At 42.6% G+C, this 24,705-nt stretch overlaps 1 protein-coding gene across 1 annotated transcript in view; it reads right to left on the minus strand.

Annotated features, from left to right (window-relative positions):
- Positions 1–24,705, minus strand: part of LOC139392272 (trichorhinophalangeal syndrome I) — a 236,161-nt gene that overhangs the window by 149,409 nt on the left and 62,047 nt on the right. The window contains exon 5 of the mRNA XM_071140139.1: positions 17,134–17,806. Within this exon, the coding sequence (XP_070996240.1) occupies positions 17,134–17,806 (673 nt within the window). The remainder of the gene's footprint in view (positions 1–17,133; positions 17,807–24,705) is intronic.

A 24,705-nucleotide genomic window follows, 5' to 3' on the forward strand; every position in this document is an offset into this window, starting at 1 on the left:
GAATTCAGGTGATTGGGATCTGGATAGTGAGCTGCGTTCAGGCGATCTAGGTGTTTGAGGGTGTGAGTTGGAAGCAGACATTACACATATGATATGGTAAATATATACAATTTAAAAAAAATCTACATTTAAATGGTATTAATATTAATTTGCATATATTTCCTTTAATTCCCATATATTCCTGTTAATTCCCACTGAAAGTTTACACCTCTGAATATTCCCCAAAATGTGCAACCCTCGAGGTGATGATAGGGGATGGCAGGAGTTGAGAAGGGATAAGAGGGAAGAAGAGGAGAGGGGAGGAGAGGGCGGAAGAAGGGAGGGGAGGAGAATAGAGGGCAGGAGAGGAGAGGATATGTGAATGGAGGGGAGGAGAGGGCAGGATAGGGCAGGAAAGGAGAGGGGAAGAGAGGGGAGGAAAGGAGGGAGATGACAAGTGAGACATGGATTGTGTATGTGTGCCATTCAGAAGATGAAATGGCAAGACAAAATATTTAAGTGCCTTTGGTAGTAGGTGCCAGGCGCACCGGTTTGAGTGTGTCAAGAACTGCAAAGCTGCTGGGTTTTCACACACAACAGTTTACCGTGTGTATCAAGAATGGTCCAACACCCAAAGGACATCCAGCCAACTTAAGGTGCACTGTAATCTAACACCCAAAAGTAGTAGGGCCGGAGGAATCAATGCAGAGATGGGTGTCTATGAAGGGTGACATATTCTGTGAATGGTGGTGAAAGTCAAATGGTTCTGGCTGTGAGAGTATAGGTCTGTTCTATTCTGTGTTGTGTTATGGGCCCATGTGAGAGAGATCCAAAACTCCCAAGGTGGTCCTCTGACCAGCTGACCTTAGAGGAAATCCCTCCATGCGGGGTGAGTCTAATAACTAACCACCAGGGTAACACAACCCAGCTCACACTATATAATGACCTCTCCCTCCCGGATGGATCTAAAGTGATGTCAGCTTAGCTAATCATAACAGGAGGAAAATAACCAGGCCATGATACTCCTCTTGGAAACACGCATGCACTGACGTACACACAAGCACACACACACACACACACACAGGCACACACACACAGGCGCACACACACACACACACACACACACACACACACACACACACACACACACACACACAGGCGCACAAACACACACACACACACACACACACACACACACACACACACACACACACACACACACACACAGTCCTGGAATGACAGTCGGATGCAAGCTATCTAGGTTGTGGAAGTGGATGTAGCCTCAGAGGACAACTACACCATGGCATGGCTGGTACCTTCCAGGATGCCCAGCCCACATCCCCTAAAGGGCAACCAGGCCCACAAAGAGCATGGATGTTGATTTCATTCATATTACCAAGGCTTTCATGTGTATTATTAGACCGGAAACTGGGTACAGTGTGAAAATGAGGACAGCGAGAGAGAGGGGAAACCCTGCTTCCTGTGGGCTGTGGCAAGAGTGCTAGGACCCCTTGAGCACAAGGCTAGAAACATTTGCTAGTAATACAGGCCAGGCAGGTGTCTGTTCAGCTGCCCGTTCTGGGGCTATATGGGGTGAGCATTGAGTGCTACATTCTTAGAAAAAAAGGCTAGTTCGTTTGTCCTCATTGGAAAACCCTTTTTGGTTCCAGGTAGAACCCTTTGGTAATGAAAAAGATTATACTGAGTGTAGGATCCTCAAGCACAAGTCTAAAAACATCCGTCAGCAATAGCAAGGACGTATAGGTGTATGTTTCTCTGCCAGTTCTGCAACTATGTGGGGTGAGCAATAAGTGCTGCAACAATGACTGTAGCTTAGTAATGGCCATATAGCTGTCTTATCTGCTACGGTAGCTGTTCTGGGGTTCTGTTCTGGTTTGACATGGCAGAAGGCACTGCTGGCCACTGCCGATCTACTGATGTAGAATGAAGGGATAATGCCAGAGGAGCCGCCATTTGGAGGTTATATTGGCATGGGTGTTGTTAGGCCTGAGACAAAGTCGACAAGACCATGGCAATATATCCTAGTAATACAGTTATCTGCACACCACTGGACGAATTTAGCCGTTTCTCTGTCAAAACCTTGAAGAGAGGTTTGGTCTGGGTGGAGGAAACCCACAACAGCGGTGTCATCTGCATATTTAAAAAAAACTTGTGGCGAAAGCATGCAACCTTGAGGGGCTCCTGTATCCACCATTCTAGATGTAGAGATGGCAGAGTTAAACTTCTCTTGTTGAGTATGGTTCACAAGGAAACTATGAATCCATTTGATCAGGAGAGAGTTGACACCCAAATTCACCAGTTTATCATTTAAATTTGCCTTTTCTAAATGTTCCTAGATGTTGTTCAGCATGACCAGTAATGTATCTTCAACACCCCTGAAGGCACGATATGCAAACCTATAATAGAAACTGTCCAAATAATTTGCAAAAGCAAGTTCATTTTCGACAGTCATACAACGTCTCCTTGGTTTGTAGCCTGTGATGGTTTGTAGCCCTGTGATGGTTTGTAGCCTGTGATGGTTTGTAACCCTTGCCAGGCTTTCCTACTGTCCTTGTCCTTGAAAAGATTTTCTAATTTGTCTTTGTATGCTGCCTTGTACTCCTTAATTTTGCTTTTAAGTTGCCTCTGAATATTTTTCCTTTTCTCTTTTCTGCCACCTGATTTTAATACTTTTTTAAATTATCAAGTTACCCACAGTTTATTATTGAGGAAGATGTTAACTTTCTTTTTGGGAATCCTCACAGAAACGGATGTACTCAAGAGACGGTATCTGCTGCCTCTTCCAGGTCATTGGCTCTGAGGGGGCTATGTAAACAATAAATAACCTGGCCGTAGGTTAAGAGCAATGTCTTTATTACAGACCTTGTGCTTCGTTGTAATATGGGCAGGATTGCAATATTTCTCATTGATGAATGCACAAACTCTACCACCATTTGTCTTACCAGAGTTTATGTTTTGGTCCAATCTAACAATTGTGTAGCCAAGCAGCTCCACAACAGATTTGGGATCCTGTTCCGTATGTGCCAGGTCTCAAAAAGACAGATCAAGTAGGATTGCCGGTACTCTGAGAGATATTGAGTACAAGCCCGTAGCTCATCGAATTTGAATATTGAAACAATTTTGCAAATGTCGGAGACAGACAGCAAGGTTTATACAACCGCTGTTGAAAACTAAATGTTAGTCTAAATGAAATGTGAGATAATGTCTAGATGCTTTTTATAGTGGAGATAAAGTTTATAAATTGTCTGGCTGGGCAGATAGAACAGAGTAGATAGGCATTTTAACATCATAGATTTAGCCAGTGGTAACTTGTGGAATAGACTCCAGCTAGAATGTGGTTTTAACCAATCAGCATTCAGGTTTAGAACCCCCGCTGTATAAATCACCTTAGATCATACATAACTAGTCATTCAGTCGGTCACAATTTACCCACAATGCGTCACGGATTTGATGCTCTCGAACAAAGCCAATGACTTCTATGAACTCTGAGCAGAATTTTTAAAAAGGCCATACAGGTGCCCATTTAGATGGTTGGTCTGTTTTGAAGCCTTTCTTAGACCAGACACACACACTAGCTGTGTCGCTGAGAGGACCAGGGGGCCAGCCAGGGTGCAAGTAGGACTCAATCGTCTGTATAAAAGGGCATCGTGGGTCATAGACCTATTTCCTGCAGTCAAATGACCAAATTGCCCTCTAGTGGCCTCATGGGTTGAATGTCATTAATATTTTTCATAATAAATAAACATTTTTTTTTTAAACAGCTAAAATTCCAGTGTTTCTATTTCAAACGTTGTTTTATATTTCAGTCTTTAGTGATGTATAAAGTGTAATATTGGGACACAAACTCAAAATGTAAGACATTTCAACTCTATATCTGACATGGTACAGGTGCCTTCTTTTTTTGAAGCCCATAAACATGTGTGTGAGGTGTGTACATTTGTTTCAAAGTAGATTTGTTGAAGACTACCAAGAAACACTCTGTGTGACCCTGATTTAGCCTGCAGTAAAAGTTCAGCATCTATAAATGCCATCCATAATTACCCAAGTGAGGATATTGATGATCAGGGAAAAAAACTTGATTTATCCCATGATCCTGTTCTTTTCAATACTCTCTCTCTCTATCTCAAATGAACGAACGAAGAAGAAGCTCCCATGATTATTATTCTACTGCTTCACTAAGGGGAAAAATACATTTGCGCCGTCAAGCCGAATTCCCCCTCCGGGCAAAACTACAGCCAGAGATTGAAAGAGGGCAAAAGGAAACGGCATGACAAAAAAAGAAAGAAAAGAAAATGAAATAAGGAAAGATTCTAGGAGTAATTCAATACATTACAGTCACAGCAACCTACAGTGGAGACGTATCAAAGCCGCTGTCACTGAATATAATTAGACTCAGCATGCGGAAACTTAAACTATGGCAGAGTTAATGAATTTCATTTCGGATCTGCTTTGAGCCGACGTTTTGTTTACAGCGACCCTTCTTTCAGCCATAATTCATTTATATTGCGCTCGAATACACATTCACTCTCACTTTCAATTCTCTGCCCCTTCTAACTTCGTGCACGGAGTAAAATACCTTAAGGTAGAATTCAAAGAACCGAACAACCCCCTAGTGTAAAGTAGTGTAGAAGGGGTGAAGCGCTAAAGCACTAGGCTACGCTAGTCTGATTATCGCCACATTAAGGTTGGCGACCAGGGGGACATGGCCTCCAGGCCAAAGGCAACATAGCCACTCTGTTAAAACCAATCATACAACGGTTAGAATACAATGTGTACACATAGGGGAAGACTCATAGCTCTTCATTTGAATGAAAAGCTTGAAGGGATCTTGCTTTTTAGAATGTTGGGAACGCTATTAATGCTGTATTGTTATATTAGCCAAAAAGGATGGCCTTACACTATAGTGGCAGGACCTGTTTGACATGCATTGATATTCTAACATGGAATCATTGGACAAATACAATGGGACAAAACAACAAGGCTACCTCTATCTGAAATAGGTGTTCAGTCAACAGTATTCAGAAAAGCTACAGACGATCTAGGTACGTAGACAACTATCTAAGAATGTGGCCAAAATGGCACCCTATTCCCTACATAGCTCTATGGGGCCTGGTCAAAAGTAGTGCAGTATATAGGGAATAGGTCAATCATTAGTAATGACAAATTAACCCTTTAAGGTTGTAGAGCTAATGATAGGAAACACCCTCTATGTTGTTGTAACTTTCCATCCCTCTGTATGAACAACATAAAACACAATGGAAAATGTCAGCAGGCAAGCCAAGTGTGGTACTCATAATGTGAACTTCATCATGACTGTTCTACTTTCTTAGACCTTCCAGATCACAGTGTTCTACTTGAGCAATATGAGTCACACAACTCCCTACTAACAATTAGAACTCCATAACAACACCACTTATCACGTTTGTGACCGGCATCTTTAGACTTGCAGGGACAACAGAGCTTCTCCTGCTCATAACACTAGACTAAACGCTAAACTACTGTATATCGAATAAAATGTTATTGGTTGCGTACACATATTTAGCAGATGTGATCGCGGGTGTAGTGACAGTGCAGTAATAACTAACAATACAAAACAATGCACTCAAGTCCCCCAAATAAAAACAAAGGAATTAAGACATTTTAGAATGAGCAATGTCAAAGTCCGGAATAGAAAAATATATATGTATACGATGTGTGCATAGACAGTACGGACAGTATATGAATAGAAAAGGTGTGTACAGCAGGAGTTATATAGGATAGGCCTTGACTAGAATACAGTATATACATATGAAGTGGGTAAAACAGTATGTAAACATTATTAAAGTGACTAGTGTTCAATGACAATGTACATAGGGCGGCAGTCTCTAAGGTGCAGGGTGGAGTAGCGGGTGTTAGCCAGCTAGTAACAGTGACTAAGTTCAGGGCAGGTTACTGGGTGGAGGCCAGCTAGTGGTAAAAATTTAACTGTACTGTCTCCACCTTCTAGATGGTAGCGGAGTGAACAGGACGTGGGTCGGGTGGCTGAGGTCCTTGATGATCTTCTTGGCCTTCCTGTGACACCGGGTGCTGTAGATGTCATGGAGGGCAGGCAGTGTGCCCCCTGTGATGCGTTGGGCTGACCGTACCAGGCGGTGATACAGCTCGACAGGATGATCTCAATGGTGCATCTGTAGTAGTTCACGAGGGACTTACGAGGCCAAGCCGAATTTCTTCAGCCTTCTGAGGTCCACAATCAGCTCCTTCGTTTTGATGACGTTGAGGGAGGAGTGCAGTGGGGAAGGGAGGGCTTTTTCAGAAAAGCATGAAACTTGGCACACTTGTGTAGTTTGGTAGCCTGAACATTTTCCAAAATGGAGCCATGGAATAAAAGGTGGACATGGGTGGCAGGACTTCACCATCCACCATCCAGTCTTTATAACATGTTCCAAAATGCAGCAGGTGATTGTGTATGCACAGCCTAGCCCAGACAGTCTTAGGGTTGAAGTACTGATTTATTAATTTTCTCAGGGAGTTTATAGACGTTGTTGTGCTTGGTAAGAGACAGGTGTTCACAGGTAAGGCTGGCAGAAGATAGGATGTGCCATGTCAGCACAATCACCGGCAGCTGTCGAAATGAGCAGCAGCAGCAGGAGGGATGAGGAAGGAGTCGCACTAACAGGTCACTAGAGGCAGCCACCACACCTAACCTCCTCAATCCCACCATCCCTCCTCTTTCCCCATCCCTCCATCCTCAGCCCTGTGACTGTAACAGGTCACTAGAGATAGTCACCATCCCTCCTCTTTCCCCATCCCTCCATCCTCAGCCCAGTAACTGTAACAGGTCACTAGAGATAGTCACCATCCCTCCTCTTTCCCCATCCCTCCATCCTCAGCCCTGTGACTGTAACAGGTCACTAGAGATAGTCACCACACCTCATCCTCTTTCCCCATCCCTCCATCCTCAGCCCTGTGACTGTAACAGGTCACTAGAGATAGTCACCATCCCTCCTCTTTCCCCATCCCTCCATCCTCAGCCCTGTGACTGTAACAGGTCACTAGAGATAGTCATCACACCTCATCCTCTTTCCCCATCCCTCCATCCTCAGCCATGCGACTGTAACAGGTCACTAGAGATAGTCACCACACCTCATCCTCTTTCCCCATCCCTCCATCCTCAGCCCTGTGACTGTAACAGGTCACTAGAGATAGTCACCACACATCATCCTCTTTCCCCAACCCTCCATCATCAGCTCTGTGCCAGTGGCCATGCCCCCTAAGAAATGCCATCTGTCTGGTGTCGTCAGCCCAGCGCTGGGCAGAGCCGAGCCACTCACCTGGACCACTTCCCTAACCGCTCCCCCTCCACTCTCTCTGCCTTCTGTTCCGTCTCACATCAACAATGGTGAATGCTAACTCTTTACCTTCATTTATAACCTGCCCCAATGCATAGTGCCAACTGTAAAGTTTGGTGGAGAAGGAACAATGGCCTGGGGTTGTTTTTCATGATTCGGGCTAGGTCCCTTAGTTATGATGAAGGGAAATCTTAACGCTACAGCATACAATGACATTCTAGACGATTCAGTGCTTCCAACTTTGTGGCAATAGTTTGGGGAAAGCTCTTTCCTGTTTCAGCATGACAATGCCCCGTGCACAAAGCGAGGTCCATACAGAAATGGTTTGTCGAGATTGGTGTGGAAGAACTTGACTGGTCCACAGTCCTGACCTCAACCCCATCGAACACCTTTGGGACAAATTGGAACGCAGACTGCGAGCCAGGCCTAACCGCCAAACATCAGTGCCAGACCTCACTAATGCTCTTGTGACTGAATGGAAGCAAGTCCCCGCAGCAATGTTCCAACATCTAGTGGCTGTTATAGCAGCAAAGGGGGGACCAACTCCATATTAATGGACATGATTTTGGAATGAGATGTTCAACGAGAAGTTGTCCACATACTTTTGGACATGTAGTGTATGTATTCCTACTCAGATGAACTGGCTATGTCTGTCAACAGACAGGGTTAACTATGCTAATAGCTGTTGGGATCGTGCGCACGGATCTAAAGGCATGTCTAACACTAGGAGAAACTTCTCCACACGCATTGGGAAGTTGTTACGCTAGGTAGCTGCTGTGCACATTCAGCTGTTGTGGAGAACAGCTTGTTCTTGTTTGTATGTTTGCTTAACCCACCCATCTCTCTACCCAATCCTGTTACTGCTGTTCTCTCTTTCCCTCTCTTCTCTCATTCTTCTTCTCTTTCTCTCGTCAGCACAGGAGAAGTGGAGAGCAGAGGAGGCGTACTTACCCACTCCTCTTCCTCATTCCATCCTTCATCCATCCATCCCTCCAACCCCGCAAGCAGCTAGAGGAAAGCCATCAGCTTCAATTACTCAGGATCAGACAGACAAAATGGCATCGGAAGAAATGGCAGCAGTTTTCAGGGCATCCAACCAATTGTGCTAATATGTGGGTTTTTTCGCGTTATTTGTAACATATTTTGTAAATAATGTTTCTGCAACCATATCTTATGGCAAAAAAGAGCTTCTGGATATCAGGACAGCGATCACTCACCTCAGATTAGACAACGTTTTTCTTCAACAAGCAAGACGCACAAGATATTCTCAAAACACTAATACTTTTTTAAATTGTATTTACTACCACAGACAGATGCTGGCACTAAGACTGCAGTCAGTCACCTGTATAATTAAATAAGCCAACAGGAAACCACTCACCCATAGGCGGCGTTCCTAGTGGCCGCAGACATTAATGCAGGGACACTTAAATCAGTTCTACCAAATTTCCATCAACATGTTAAATGTGCAACCAGAGGGGAAAATAATTATAGATCACCTGTACTCCACACACAGAAACGCGTACAAAGCTCTCCCTCGCCCTCCATTTGGTAAATCCAACCACAACGCTATCCTCCTGATTCCTGCTTATAAGCTAAAATTAAAGCAGGAAGCAGCAGTGACTCAGTCTATAAAAAAGTGGTCAGATGAAGCAGATGCTAAACTACAGGACTGTTTTGCTATCACAGACTGGAACATGTTCCGGGATTCTTCCGATGGCATTGTGGAGTACACCACATCAGTCACTGGCTTTATCAATAAGTGCATCGAGGACGTCTCCCCACAGTGGCTGTACGTACATACCCCAACCATAAGCCAAGGATTATAGGCAACATTCGCACTAAGCTAAAAGGTAGAGCTGCCGCTTTCAAGGTGCGGAACTCTTACCCGGAAGATTACAAGAAATCCTGTTATGCCCTGCGACAAACTATGAAACAGGCAAAGCGTCAATACAGGGCTAAGATTAAATCAAACTACACCGGCTCCGACGCTCATGTTATGTGGCAGGGCTTGCAAAATATTACAGACTACAAAGGGAAGCACAGCCGCGAGCTGCCTAGTGACACGAGCCTACCAGACGAGCTAAATCCTTTCTATGCTCGCTTCGAGGCAAACAACACTGAGGCATGCATGAGAGCATCAGCTGTTCCGGACGACTGTGTGATCACGCTCTCCGTAGCCGACGTGAGTAAGACCTTTAAACAGGTCAACATACACAAGGCTGCGGGGCCAGATGGATTACCAAGACGTGTGCTCCGGGCATGTGCTGACCAACTGGCAGGTGTCTTCACTGACATTTTTAAACATGTCCCTGATTGAGTCTGTAATACCAACATGTTTCAAGCAGACCACCATAGTCCTGTGCCCAAGAACACAAAGGCAACCTGCCTAAATGACTACAGACCCGTAGCACTCAAGTCCGTAGCCATGAAGTGCTTTGAAAGGTTGGTCATGGCTCACATCAACACCATTATCCCAGAAACCCCATACCCACTCCAATTTGCATACGGTCCAAACAGATCCACAGATGGTGCAATCTCTATTGCACTCCACACTGCCCTTTCCCACCTGGACAAAAGGAACACTTATGTGAGAATGCTATTCATTGACTACAGCTCAGCGTTCAACACCATAGCACCCTCAAAGCTCATCACTAAGCTAAGGATCCTGGGACTAAACACCTCCCTCTGCAACTGGATCCTGGACTTCCTGACGGGCTGCCCTCAGGTGGTGAGGGTAGGTAGCAACACATCTGCCACGCTGATCCTCAACACTGGAGCTCCCCAGGGGTGCGTGCTCAGTCCCCTCCTGTACTCCCTGTTCACCCACGACTGCATGGCCAGGCACGACTCCAACACCATCATTAAGTTTGCAGACGACACAACAGTGGTAGGCCTGATCACCGACAATGACGAGACAGCCTATAGGGAGGAAGACAGAAAACTGGCCGGGTGGTGCAAGAATAAGAACCTATCCCTTAATGTAACCAAGACTAAGGAGATGATTGAGGACTACAGGAAAATAAAGTTAAATAAAGATTAAATAAAGGTGTAAAAAATATATATAAAAAAATTGCCCGAATCGGTGTCCAAAAATACCGATTTCCGATTGTTATGAAAACTTGAAATCGGCCCTAATTAATCGGCCATTCCGATTAATCGGTCGACCTCTAACCTCAATCAGCCGGACTAACCAGTGTCTGTATGTAGCCTCGCTACTTTTATAGCCTCGCTACTGTATATAGCCTGTCTTTTTACTCTTGTTTTATTTCTTTACCTACCTATTGTTCACCTAATACCTTTTTTGCACTATTGGTTAGAGCCTGTAAGTAAGCATTTCACTGTAAGGTCTACAAATGTTGTATTCGGCACACGTGACAAATAAACTTTGATTTGATATTAGATGACATGATAACTCCCTGTCCCACTCTCCTCTGTCAAAAAAAGGGAAATATATAAAAACACCAGGATGTTTGTGCCTACAAAATCCCTCTGGACTAATATGCTGGCAGATATTTAGTTCTTCAGAAACAACCCCCTCAGCAACAGCAGCATCCCCCCTGCCCTTCTTCCTCCTGAGTCTCTGCTGAGTGCGTACTCCAACTCCCCAACTCCCATCAAACGCCCTTAACCCAGACACCACTCCCCTCAGGTCATCTACGTCACCAGGGGTCAAATTGGAGCCCCAGGTGATTAATATGGCTTCACCTTATCACACACACACAACCCTCTCTATCTGCCTATTGAAGCCCTGTCTCTGTCTGAAGGAATTATTGGTTGATGTTAGAAGAACGACGTCAGTCTTTGCCTATGCCACTGGGATATCGAGAGAATCTAAGAACAGAACTGAATCAAATAAGCTGTGTGAAGGAATGGCCCATGGCAGCATCGGAGGGGGTTGGATCAAAAACATTCAGAGCGCGTCCTTGACAGACAAGCACTACTTTAATGCTATCCTCTACCTCCAAGGTGTTGAAGAGAGATTTTATAAAAGTCAGAGGGATATTTCAACCCTGGAGACCAATACAGGTGGGCCTATTAACTCGTTTTGAGAAGTTTTGAGATGTGTGATGTTTCAGCCAGTCTGCAGGACTCAAAACTTGATTTCTAAATATCTGATTTGAGCTGTGGAAATCTTTAATAGTACAAAATAGTTTCATGAATGTATTTGTCATGTTGTAAAACTTGAGAAAGTAAGCTTTTGTCGTCACACACACACACACATTACACGCTTGCATTGATCTGTTGGTGGGTTAAATCGCTAAACACCTGTTAGCAATAGACAGAGGAAGCAGCAGAGCAGAAGTTCAGCTACATAATTAACACAGACACCAGATCAGCCAATAACAGGTCAGTGGCATGTGGGTCGGCTAGCAACTGGCCGTCTCTGCATAGTTACGACTGGTGGAAGCTGGGAGCTGTAACTTCACAGTGGCAGAGTGGAAGCTGGAACTTCACAGTGGCTGAGTGGAAGCTGTAACTTCACAGTGGCTGAGTGGAAGCTGTAACTTCACAGTGGCTGAGTGGAAGCTTGAACTTCACAGTGGCTGAGTGGAAGCTGGAGCTTCACAGTGGCTGAGTGGAAGCTGGAACTTCACAGTGGCTGAGTGGAAGCTGGAACTTCACAGTGGCTGAGTGGAAGCTGGAACTTCACAGTGGCTGAGTGGAAGCTGGAACTTCACAGTGGCTGAGTGGAAGCTGGAACTTCACAGTGGCACAGTGCCTGATCTCCGTAACTCAGGGAGATGCTGTGGCTTCACAGTGGTTTGTTTAGCAGTGTGTGTGTGTCTATATATGTATGTTTGCACACACATCTGAGTGGGTGTGAGTGTTTGTATCTGTGTGTGTTTGTATATGAGTGTGTGCGTACGTGCTTGCGTGTGTGTGTGTGCATGTGTGCGAGCATGGCAGGGCAGAGCCTAATCAAGACGGGGGAAGCTGGGAGTCAAGACTCAGACTCTTTAGTGAATACTGGCACAGCCCTTAAGAAGAGAGAGAGCCTGCGGGGCAGTGACTGCCATGAAGGCCAGAGGAGACTGGAGAAGGCCACACTTTGAACACAGTCATAATAGCTTAAGGTTGCACTGACTGGCAAGTCGTGTGAGAAATCAATTGACAACTCTAATAGGAGCTCTGCAACCATCAGTACTGTTGTACTGTCACTGATTGTTGCTACTATAAATCATCATAAACCATCATAAACCCTGCTCCTGCTTTGAACCAGAGGATGTGTCATCGTGGTCGAAAAGAACAGACAGACTGACGGACAGACTTTCCATCACTTTCTTGTTAGCTATAATCAGGACCACCAGAGAAGAATTTGTCATTATGGCCCAGCAAAGCAACTGTAATAAATGATCTAGCTTAGTGATGAAAGTTCTGATTTCATATTGATAAGATTATAATTAATGGCAATAAATTATGTCATTGGACATGCAGGTGTTAATTTTTGCCAATCAAAATCCCCCCTCCTCTCCAGTGTTATGAATAAAATCTGTAATTTGTGACTAATATCGAGACACACAGCAAGATAAGCAAACTTAGGGATGACATGTCAGCAACAAACGCTGACACTACACATCCAAGTATATCGGACCAGATTACGAAAGACAAGAATTGTACTTTTGAATGCCGTAAAGTCAGTGTGGAAGAGGTTAAAAAAATATTGCTGTCTACCAACAATGACAAGCCACCGGGATCTGACAATCTGGATGGAAAATGATTGATGATAATAGCAGACAATATTGACACTCCTATTTGCCACATCTTCAATTTAAGCCTACTAGAGAGTGTGTGCCCTCAGGCCTGGAGGGAAGCTCAAGTCATTCCGCCACCCAAGAATAGTAAAGCCGCCTTTACTGGCTCAAATAGCCGACCAATCAGCCTGTTACCAACCCTTAGTAAACTTCTGGAAAAAATTGTGTTTGACCAAATACAATGCTATTTCACAGTAAACAAATTGACAATAGAAGTTCAGCATGCATATAGGGAAGGACACTCAACATGCACAGCACTTACACAAATGACTGATGATTGACTGAGAGAAACAGATGGTAAAATTATTGTGGGGGCTGTCTTGTTATAGTGGGGGCTGTCTTGTTATAGTTTAGGCCCCTTGCTTTTTTCAATTTTTAGTACAAATTGAAAAAAGCAAGGGGCCTAAACAGGTACCCTGGGGAATTCCTGATTCTAACTGGATTATATTTGAGATGCTTCCATTAATGAACACCCTCTGTGTTCTGTTAGACAAGTAACTCTTTATCCACATTATAGCAAGGGGTGTAAAGCCATAACACATACATTTTTCCATCAGCAGACTATGATCGATAATGCCACTGACTTTGAGTAAAGTCAGAGTGTCTATGTATGCGGATGACTCAACACTATACACGTCAACTACTATAGCGACTGAAATGACTGCAACATTCAGCAAAGAGCTGCAGTAAGTTTCAGAGTGGGTGGCAAGGAATAAGTTAGCCCTAAATATTTCTAAAACTAAAAGCATTGCATTTTTAAAAGCATTGAATTTGGAATAAAACTCTCACTAAACCCTAAACCTCAACAAGTTGAGATGACTAAAATCCTTGGAGTTACACTAGATTGTAAACTGTCATGGTCAAAACATATTGATGCAGTAGTAGCTAAGATGGGGAGAAGTATGTCTATAATAAAGTGATGCTCTGCCTTCTTAACAGCACCATCAACAAGGCAGGCCCAACAGGCCCTAGTTTTGTCACACCTTGACTACTGTGCAGTTGTGTGGTCAGGTGCCACAAAAAAGGACTTAGGATAATTGCAATTGGCTCAGAACAGGGCAGCACGGCTGGCCCTTGGATGTACATAGAGAGCAGATATTAATAATATACATGTCAATCTCTCCTGGTTCAAAGTGGAGGAGAGATTGACTTTATCACTACTTTTATTTATGAGAGGTATTGACATGTTGAATGCACCGAGCTGTCTGTCTAAACTACTGGCACACAGCACGTACACCCATGCATACCCCACAATACATGCCACAAGAGGTCTCTTCACAGTCCCCAAGTTCAGAACAGACTATGGGAGGCACAGAGTAGTAAATACAGCAATGACCACATGGAACTTTATTCCACATCAAGTACCTGACGCAAGCAGTAAAATTAGATTTAAAAAACAGATACAAAAACACCTTATGGAACAGCGGGGGCTGTGAAGCAACACAAACATTGGCACAGACACATGCATCCACACACACACACACGATAACATACGCACTATACATACACATTCATTTAGTACTGTAGATATGTGGTAGCGGTGGAGTAAGGGCCGGAGGGCACACAGTATGTTGTGAGATCTGTGAATGTATTGTAATGTTTTGTAAACTGTATAAACTGCCTTAATTTTGTTGGACCCCAGGAAGAGTAGATGCTGCTTTGGGGATCCATAATAAACAAAAATACAAATACTGAGAATATGAGTGGGATTTGAGAAAGTGAAGTACTAAACTGTGTGAGGCTAAGTACAAACCTGGTTTCTCAGGTTATTTTTGCTTTAAGAACACCTCCCTTTACTTTGCTTTGCCCCATGTTATAATTCTAGGTGATGACTCATAAGCTAAGTCATGGTAACTGAAAAAACATTGTGACGATCGAAGCTAAAAACCTCAGAGCCCTTCTGAGACCCATTAAGCCCTGAGCTGTCCCAAAACATTCTGATTCAACATTTCCTGAAGACTATGGTCTAATCTCCGCCCCCGCCCCAATCCTTTCACACACTGCGTTGACACGCCTTAGATAATGACTTAACCGCGCTGCTCAGCCGTGCCACGCCCTAGCCTGGCGTCTGCCAACACAGCCAGGGCTGCCAATGTCTCCCCAACCCAGAACTGTCCACAAAGAGAACGAAGAAAAAGAGAACTGCCAAAGACAACGGAGATAGACTAAGAGAGACTGAATAACGCACAAAAGCACATTATTCAAATCCACACAGCCCAGTTCTAATGTTGAGAGACAAAATCAGCTTATTTTTTTTTTTATATTTTTTTTTTAAACGAATGTGTTACATAAGACAATGATGGAGTTTGGATGGAGAGCTCGTAGGAAGTGCTGCTGTCCCCGTGGGCAGCTGACAGTTTCTCAATGTTCTGTGTCAAAGGGGTTGAATGAAACGTGGGTGAAGCACAGCAGATGGGAGCAAGAGATGATGTCAGAGCTTTGTGGGATAACCCGCCACCACCTCCCACCTCCCTCTGTTAAGTCCAGCCCTGCTTCAGTTCAAAGTAAACGCTAGACATAACATATGCAGAACATGTCATGAAGCCGTTGAATCCACACTGAAATATATACAATTGCCTGACCTTGGAGAGAAGATATTTCGATTGGAGACCAATTTTATTTCAATGTCAGATGGCAGTAGTGGTGAAGGCTTCGGAAGAATTACATTAAAGGCCTCTTTGTGAGGCAATTGTCTTCTTCTAATGGTGAATTCTAAGGCAGTCTGTTCCTGCCACGCCATGTCTCTCCACACCTTTATAACTACAGACAAGCCCCAAAAATAGTCTGCACCGCCAGTCTTATCTCTGACTTTAAACCCAGTTTTGTAGATATTTATGAAACGCACTAAGCATGACTGAATGGGGCCTGCAGGCATTTTGTGGCAAATATCCCGATGCTGAAGACTCCACTGCACTGTACAGTATAAACACAGAACACGCACACACACATACACACACACATACACACACTTATACACACACACATGCCAGATACTGCTGCTAATCTTTGTAATCAGTATGATCTCTTCTCTCTGACAGTGTGTGAGGTGTGGGCTGATGACTCAAAGTTTTCTCTGCTGTCAAGTCTCCAAATCATTGCGAAGAGGCCTTCAAGATGGCCGCTGTGTTGATATATGTTATTTATTAACTTGTACACTATGTGCTGATGTCCGCTGAAAGACATGATTGACAGCCTGGGAATCAAACGGCGATGTCGGATCCAAAAAGCCAAAGACCCGTTGGGAGTGCCAGAATGAGTGAGAACATTAACTCCAAAGCCAAATGAACCAGCGAGACAGATTCAATACAAACCGCACTGAGTCAATCAAGTCTTAATGGGAGATTCTTATCTCTGAATTAAAAGCAGCTGCATACAGAAAGGAAGGCCTCTATTGACAAATAGCCAGACATTTGTTTTCTCTCCGCTTCTTCATTGAACCATTGTTTTTAGCTGTGGTGCGTGTGTGTGTGTGTGTGTGTGTGTGTGTGTGTGTGTGTGTGTGTGTGTGTGTGTGTGTGTGTGTGTGTGTGTGTGTGTGTGTGTGTGCCATTGTCATGTCTGTAAGTCTCAGGGTGGCTGGAAACAATATCTCAATTAGACCGGTCGGAGCTCAGAGAGAGGGAGAACTAACCAGAGGCGGTTCATTCTGCTGTTCTGCTGGCTTGGTCTTACCTCATTAAGGCCGAGCAGGGGAGACAAACATCAGCTTTGGGGGATTGATAAACATGGTGGGAGACTAGAGCGAGACTCTAAGGATGAGAAGGATGTGAGGGATGAGAACATAACAGAGGCTCTCTGGTGTGGCACAACTCGGAGCACCACCATTCATCATTCAGGGACGATGGCTTCAAAATGGCTTCCGCCTTGGTTCTCTCTCTCTCTGCACTGCAGTGACCTCCAGCAGAGCACAGCAGCAGAACTTAGGCCATTAAAACACAGGAGAATAGTCCAAAATAGGCTGTTTTCATGAACAGAGATGGGTAGTGGAGTGAAAAAAAACAAAACAAGAGAGAGGGTGAGGAAGGAGAGAGAGTGGAGAGTTTACTTACCCTTAGGAGCGACTGGGACTCCTCCTTGGCGGCCTTGCCTTCGGTGGGTGAGGAGTACTGCTGCACCAGATGCCCGGGCTTCTCGGCACCGCCCTGGGGCTGTCCTGACAGGAAGGCCTTGGTGTCGACCCCACCCAGGCTGAACACCAGGCCTGGGGAGTCCCTGAGCACCGCTGACCCCCCCTTCTGCTGGTGGTGCTGTTGCTCCTGAGAGGCGGCCACAGCATTGAGTAGATGCAGGGCGCCCTGGGGATACTGGGCCGGACTACCCCTCAGTATGTCCCCGGCCCGCTCCTTAGGCACCCATACTAGGCCTGCTGCGTGGGATTGGGCCTGGGCCTCTCTGGCCTCCACCCATCCCTTGGGGCCCTGGGTGTCCTTCTCGTCCAGGGCCTCACTCTTCACCCCTCCCTCGGCACCCGGCCCTGCCTCAGCGGCGCGACCCTCCGGGGGAACCAGACTGTAGAGCTTGAGGTCGCCCTTGCTCTCCTCCTTGATGCTGAGGGTGGAGGGGGTGGTGGCGGAGCAGCCATTGGTGGTGGCGGAGGAAGCGGAGGGATGAGAGGAGGTGGAGGAATCCTGGCAGTGGGCCGTGTTGAAGTGATCCAGAAGTGATGAGGTGTCAGAGGCCGTAAAGCTGCAGTGGCGGCACCGGCAGCAGCCGTGGACTCTCCTACAGGCGGAAGACAATGGAAGAGTTAATGAAGGAGGGAGGGAGAGTCTACAGGGACAGACATGGAGGGAGGTAGACAATATCAGAGGATGAATAGTGTGCCAGTCTTGACCACGAGAAAGCATATATCGACAGGCAGTGAGAAATATCATCAGGAAATGAATACCAGCGCAACCTTGGTCAACATGAGTATGTTTTTTAATCAAAACATTATGGGTTCAATCAATTTCAATTGAATGAATCTCACTGGCTAACTCTATCTCGCGCTCATCTCACAAGCATTCTCCAACCTCCGACCATCATATACTGTATCAAATTCACCAATAATTACGATACACCACATGAAAACTTCAGCTAAATAACCAGTTGGGTTTTGCTCAGAACCACAATGAACCATCACAGCAGGTTCAAAATGCTTTCATTTCTTGTTAACGTAGCCATGTCTCCACAGAGATGTCCAATGCATGGATGTCCAAATAAATAAACACAACTTCCTCGCCCACTCCTGTTTATTTTACCAGCATCAACATGAGTGCTAGGAGTGTGGCCATTCATCCAGAGCCTCAACTTTTCAGACTTATAAGCACGCATGCACGCCTCCAAAAGGCATAGTGATCAAAGAGCAGTTACATTATGAATAACTAACTACATTGTTGAAAAAAGGCATAGTGATCAAAGGGCAGTTACATTGTGAATAACTAACTACATTGTTGAAAAAGGGCATAGTGATCAAAGGGCAGTTACATTGTGAATAACTAACTACATTGTTGAAAAAAGGCATAGTGATCAAAGGGCAGTTACATTATGAATAACTAACTACATTGTTGAAAAAAGGCATAGTGATCAAAGGGCAGTTACATTATGAATAACTAACTACATTGTTGAAAAAAGGCATAGTGATCAAAGGGCAGTTACATTATGAATAACTAACTACATTGTTGAAAAAAGGCATAGTGATCAAAGGGCAGTTACATTATGAATAACTAACTACATTGTTGAAAAAAGGCATAGTGATCAAAGGGCAGTTACATTATGAATAACTAACTACATTGTTGAAAAAAGGCATAGTGATCAAAGGGCAGTTACATTGTGAATAACTAACTACATTGTTGAAAAAAGGCATAGTGATCAAAGGGCAGTTACATTGTGAATAACTAACTACATTGTTGAAAAAAGGCATAGTGATCAAAGGGCAGTTACATTATGAATAACTAACTACATTGTTGAAAAAAGGCATAGTGATCAAAGGGCAGTTACATTATGAATAACTAACTACATTGTTGAAAAAGGGCATAGTGATCAAAGGGCAGTTACATTGTGAATAACTAACTACATTGTTGAAAAAAGGCATAGTGATCAAAGGGCAGTTACATTATGAATAACTAACTACATTGTTGAAAAAAGGCAACGTCCTGTCAGCTTCTCTTTAACTCTACACTCTACAAAAAAAAGGTGCTATCTAGAACCTAAAAGGGTTCTTCGGCTTAGGATAACCCTTTGAAGAACACTTTTTGGTTTCAGGTAGAACCCTTTTGAGTTCCACCCTTTAAAAAAAGGGTTCTACCTGGAACTAAAAAGGGTTAATCTATGGGGAGAGCTGAATAACTCATTTGGAACCCTTTCTTCTCAAAGTTTAATCTAAATATGAAGCAAAAAATATTTAGAATTTCTTCCTCCCACCTACCTCCAACTGAAAGGCAAACAAAACAAACAAAAACAACAACAAAAAGTCATTGTTATTGCATTTGTATTGTTGCATTCTAGGATTTAACACTCACAAATTTAATTTATTCCAAAACGTTCAGGCCCCTTTACTTTTTCCACATTTTGCCTTAAGTTACAGCCTTATTCTAAAATGTATTAAATTGTTTATTTCTCCCATCAATCTACACACAATACCCATAATGACAAAGCAAAAACAGATTTTTAGAAATGTTTGCGAATTTATTAAAGAGAAAAAATGAAATATCACATTTACATACAGTTGAAGTCGGAAGTTTACATACACTTCGGTTGGAGTCATTAAAACTAGTTTTTCAACCACTCCACAAATGTCTTGTTAACAAACTATAGTTTTGGCAAGTCGGTTAGGACATCTACTTTGTGCATGACACAATACATTTTTCCGTTCAATTGTTTACAGACAGATTATTTCACTTATAAATTACTGCATCACAATTCCAGTGGGTCAGAAGTTTACATACACTAAGTTGACTGTGCCTTTAAACAGCTTGGAAAATTCCAGAAAATTATGTCATGGCTTTAGAAGCTTCTGATAGGCTAAATGACATAAATTGAGTCAATTGGGGGTGTACCTGTGGATGTATTTCATGACCTACCTTCAAACTCAGTGCCTCTTTGCTTGACATCATGGGAAAATCAAGAGAAATCAGCCAAGACCTCAGGAAAAAAATGGTAGACCTCCACAAGTCTGGTTCATCCTTGGGAGCAATTTCCAAACACCTGAAGGTACCACATTCATCTGTACAAACAATAGTACGTTAGTATAAACACCATGGGACCACGCAGACGCCACACCCCTCAGGAAGGAGACGCATTCTGTCTCATAGAGATTAACGTACTTTGGTGCAAAAAGTGCAAATCTATCCCAGAACAACAGCAAAAGACCTTGTGAAAATGCTGGAGGAAACCGGTACAAAAGTATCTATATCCACAGTAAAACGAGTCCTATATTGACATAACCTGAAGGCCGCTCAGCAAAGAAGATGCCACTGCTCCAAAATCGGCATAAAAAAGCCAGACTACGGTTTGCAACTGCACATGGGGACAAAGATGGTACTTTTTGGGAAGCTTGATGAAGGCTAACCGAAACGTTTGACCCAAGTTAAACAATTTAAAGGCAATGCTACCAAATTTGGTATTTTTTTCCCCTTTATTTAACTTGGCAAGTCAGTTAAGAACAAAATCTTATTTTCAATGACGGCCTAGGAACAATGGGTTAACTGTTTTGTTCAGGGGCAGAACGCTAGGGGATTCGATCGTCCAACGTGCTAACCACTAGGCCATCTGCCGTCCCAAATATTAATTGAGTGTATGTAAACTTCTGACCCACTGGGAATGTGTTGAAATAAAATATGAAATAAATCATTCTCTCTACTATTATTCTGACATTTCACATTCCTAAAATAAAGTGGTAATCCTAACTGGCCTAACACAGGGAATTTTTACTAGGATTAAATGTCAGGAATTGTGAAAAAGTGAGTTTAAATGTATTTGACTAAGGTGTATGTAAACTTCCGACTTCAACTGTAAGTATTCAGACCCTTTACTCAGTACTTTGTTGAAGCACCTTTGGCAGCGATTACAGCCTTGAGTCTTCTTGGGTATGACCCTACAAGCTTGGCACACCTGTATTTGGGGAGGTTCACCCATTATTTTCTGTAGATACTCTCAAGCTCTGTCAGGTTAGTTAGATGGGGAGCATTGCTGCACAGCTATTTTCAGGTCTCTCCAGAGTTTTTAGGGTTCAAGGCTCTGGCTGGACCACTCAAAGACATTCAGAGACTTGTCCCGAAGCCACTCCTGCATTGTCTTTGCTGTGTGCTTAGAGTTGTTTTCCTGTTGCACGGTGAACCTTCGCCCCCCAGTCTGAGGTCCTGAGCACTCTGGAGCAGGTTATCAACAAGGATCTCTCTGTACTTTGCTCCGTTCATCTTTGCCTTGATCCTGACTAGTCTCCCAGTCCGTGCCGTTGAAAAACATCCCCACAGCATGATGCTGCCACCTCCATGCTTCACCGTAGTGATGGTGCCAAATTTCATCCAGATGTGACACTTGGCAATCAGGCAAAAGAGTTCTATCTTGGTTTCATCAGACCAGAGAATCATGTTTCTCATGGTCAAAGAGTCTTTAGGGGCATTTTGGAAAACTCCAAGCAGGCTGTCGTGTGCCTCTGTATAACGTAACAAAATTTGGTGGTCAAGAGATTTTCCGAAATGTTGGTAAATTCGTTTTTATTGTTAAAATAAATTATGAAAGAGAATGTTTTTTCACTATGTAATCAGGAAATTTGGTTGTTCAATGACAGACATGTATTTGTTTAAAATCTGTCACTTGATGGTTTCAGTTTCTGAGACACAAATTATAATTTCTTTGGGCAAAATGCTATATACCTGCCGTACTTTCAGAAAAATAAGTAGTACTGCTAGGTTTTACACAGTCAAATGTCACAAATAACTCAATGTTTTTTTTTAATATTAAATTTTTTACAAATTATACATTTGTGTCAAAATTTGTGTCAATCAATATACAGTACCAGTCTTTCTTTATTTTTTACTATTTTCTACATTGTAGAATAATACTGAAGACATCAAAACTATGAAATAACACATTTGGAATCATGTAGTAAACAAAAAAGTGTTAAACATATCAAATTATATTTTAGATTTTAGTTTCTTAAAGGTAGCCACCCAGACCAAAGGACATGTTTTTTGGTCCAAGCAAGTCTCTTCTTATTATTGGTGTCCTATAGTAGTGGTTTCTTTGCAGCAATTAGACCTGTGTCTGTTGAACTCTGTGAAGCATTTGTTTGGGCTGCAATCTGAGGTGCAGTTAACTCTAATGAACTTGTCATCTGCAGCAGAGGTAACTCTTGGTCTACCGTTTTTTGCGACAGCACTTGAAGAAACTTTCAAAGTTCTTGAAATGTTCCGGCTTGACTTACCATCATGTCTAAAAGTAATGATCAACTGTAATTTCCCTTTACTTTTTTGAGCTGTTCTTGCCATAATATGGACTTAGTATTTTACCAAATAGGGCTATCTTCTGTATACCACCACTACCTTGTCACAACACAACTGATTGGCTCAAACACATTAAGAAGGAAAGAAATTCCACAAATGAACTTCTAACAAGGCAAACCTGTTAATTGAAATGCATGACAATTTACTACCTCATGAAGCTGGTTGAGAGAATGCCAAGAGTGTGCAAAGTTGTCATCAAGGCAAAGGGTGGCGACTTTGAAGGATCTCCAATATAAAATATATTTTGATTTGTTTAACACTTTTTTGATTACTGCATGATTCCATATGTGTTATTTTATAGTTTTTATGTCTTCACTATTATTCTACAATGTAGAAAATAGTAGAAATAAAGAAAAACCCTGGAATGAGTAGGCGTGTCCAAACTTTTGACAAGTACTGTGTGTATATATATATATATATATAATTTATTTATATGATGAATAATTCAATAAGGTAATATGAGATCTGTTTGTAAAATGCTTACATTTTTGTTATTTAGCAGATGCTCTTATCTAGATCGACCTACCTTTGCATTAATCTTAAGATAGCTAGGTGAAACAACCACATATCACAGTCAAATATACAGGACACGAACATTCCATTCCAGTTAAACAATGGATATATAGCATTTAGTAAAAAAATAAAAAGAACAATTCATACACATCTAAAATCTATAAATAAAAAGTATGAGAACACTAAGGTTTTACACACACATGAAGGTACCCATAAGCCATCATTTCTGATGAAAAAACGTGTGTGTGTGTGTGTCTGTGTGTGTCACGATACCAGAATTCTGACTTCAATGCCGATACCAGGTTTAGCATCATGATACTTGATACAGAAATGATACCACGGCAAAAAAAAAGAGAAAGAAAGTGTATTAGTTAAGTCCCAGAATATCCACTGGGCTTAATTTTTTTTTAAATTGAAAAATATGTTGATAACTGGTAGAACAACTTAAATAAATACACTATTATTCTATTCTATATTCAATTTTGTTCAAAAATAAAACACCATTTTAAATAACAGAATAATCGGTTGTTTTCAATCAAGCGCCACAGTACGTTCAATTTGGCTGCTGTGGGGCAAGGAGACCACCAGCTCCACTAAAACTATTGACAACAACGTGCCATTTTCAAGGGATTGTGGAGCAATAGGTAAAGCTGCTTTGAGGGTTGCTGTTGTCGATGTGTTCCTGGTTCGAGCCCAGGTAGGGGCGAGGAGAGGGACGGAAGCTATACTGTTACACTGGCAATACTAAAGTGCCTATAAGAACATCCAATAGTCAACGGTATATGAAATACAAATGGTAGAGAGAGAAATTGTCCTATAATTCATATAATAACTTCAACCTAAAACTTCTTACCTGGGAATATTGAAGACTCCTGTTAAAAGGAACCACCAGCTTTCATATGTTCTCATGTTCTGAGCAAGGAACTTAAACATGAGTTTTTTTACATGGCACATATTGCACTTTTACTTTCTTCTCCAACACTTTGTTTTTGCATTATTTAAACCAAATTGAACATGTTTCAATTATATTTAAGGCTAAATTGATTTTATTGATGTATTATTATGTATTATTAAGTTAAAATAAGTGTTCATCCAGTATTGTTGTAATTGTCATTATTACAAATAAAAAATATAAAAATCATCCGATTAATCGGTATCGGCTTTTTTTGGTCCTCCAATAGCAGTAACCGTAATTAAATACTTTAAAAAACCATTTTGAAAATGGGTTAGTGAAAAAATGGTTTGAGAAAAAATTACATTAGGTCACTATGTTTAGCTAACTGCATGGGCCCATCAGCTGCTTGACAAGCAAAGCCCACAAAGGGTGGGAAATGAACCAAACCACTCATACTTGTCAGGTTTAGTTTTTTTTTTATATCACTCAAATATCCAATTAATGGTGGCTAATATTGAGAGATATCGTGAGGCTAACCTACGTATCTGAAATTACATGATCAGTTGTTGCAGTTACTTGCTGTATAACTCTGATGATAGAGCTAAATGTGTGTATTTGTTTTGCATGGAATAATCAGAAAATTGTAGGTCTGACTACGCTCTTCAAGAGGTGATGATATTACAACCAAATAGTAAAAATGTATTTAACAATCCCTTGAAAATGGCACA

Source organism: Oncorhynchus clarkii, chromosome 32 (genome assembly GCF_045791955.1).
Source record: "Oncorhynchus clarkii lewisi isolate Uvic-CL-2024 chromosome 32, UVic_Ocla_1.0, whole genome shotgun sequence".
Classification (NCBI taxonomy): domain Eukaryota; kingdom Metazoa; phylum Chordata; class Actinopteri; order Salmoniformes; family Salmonidae; genus Oncorhynchus; species Oncorhynchus clarkii.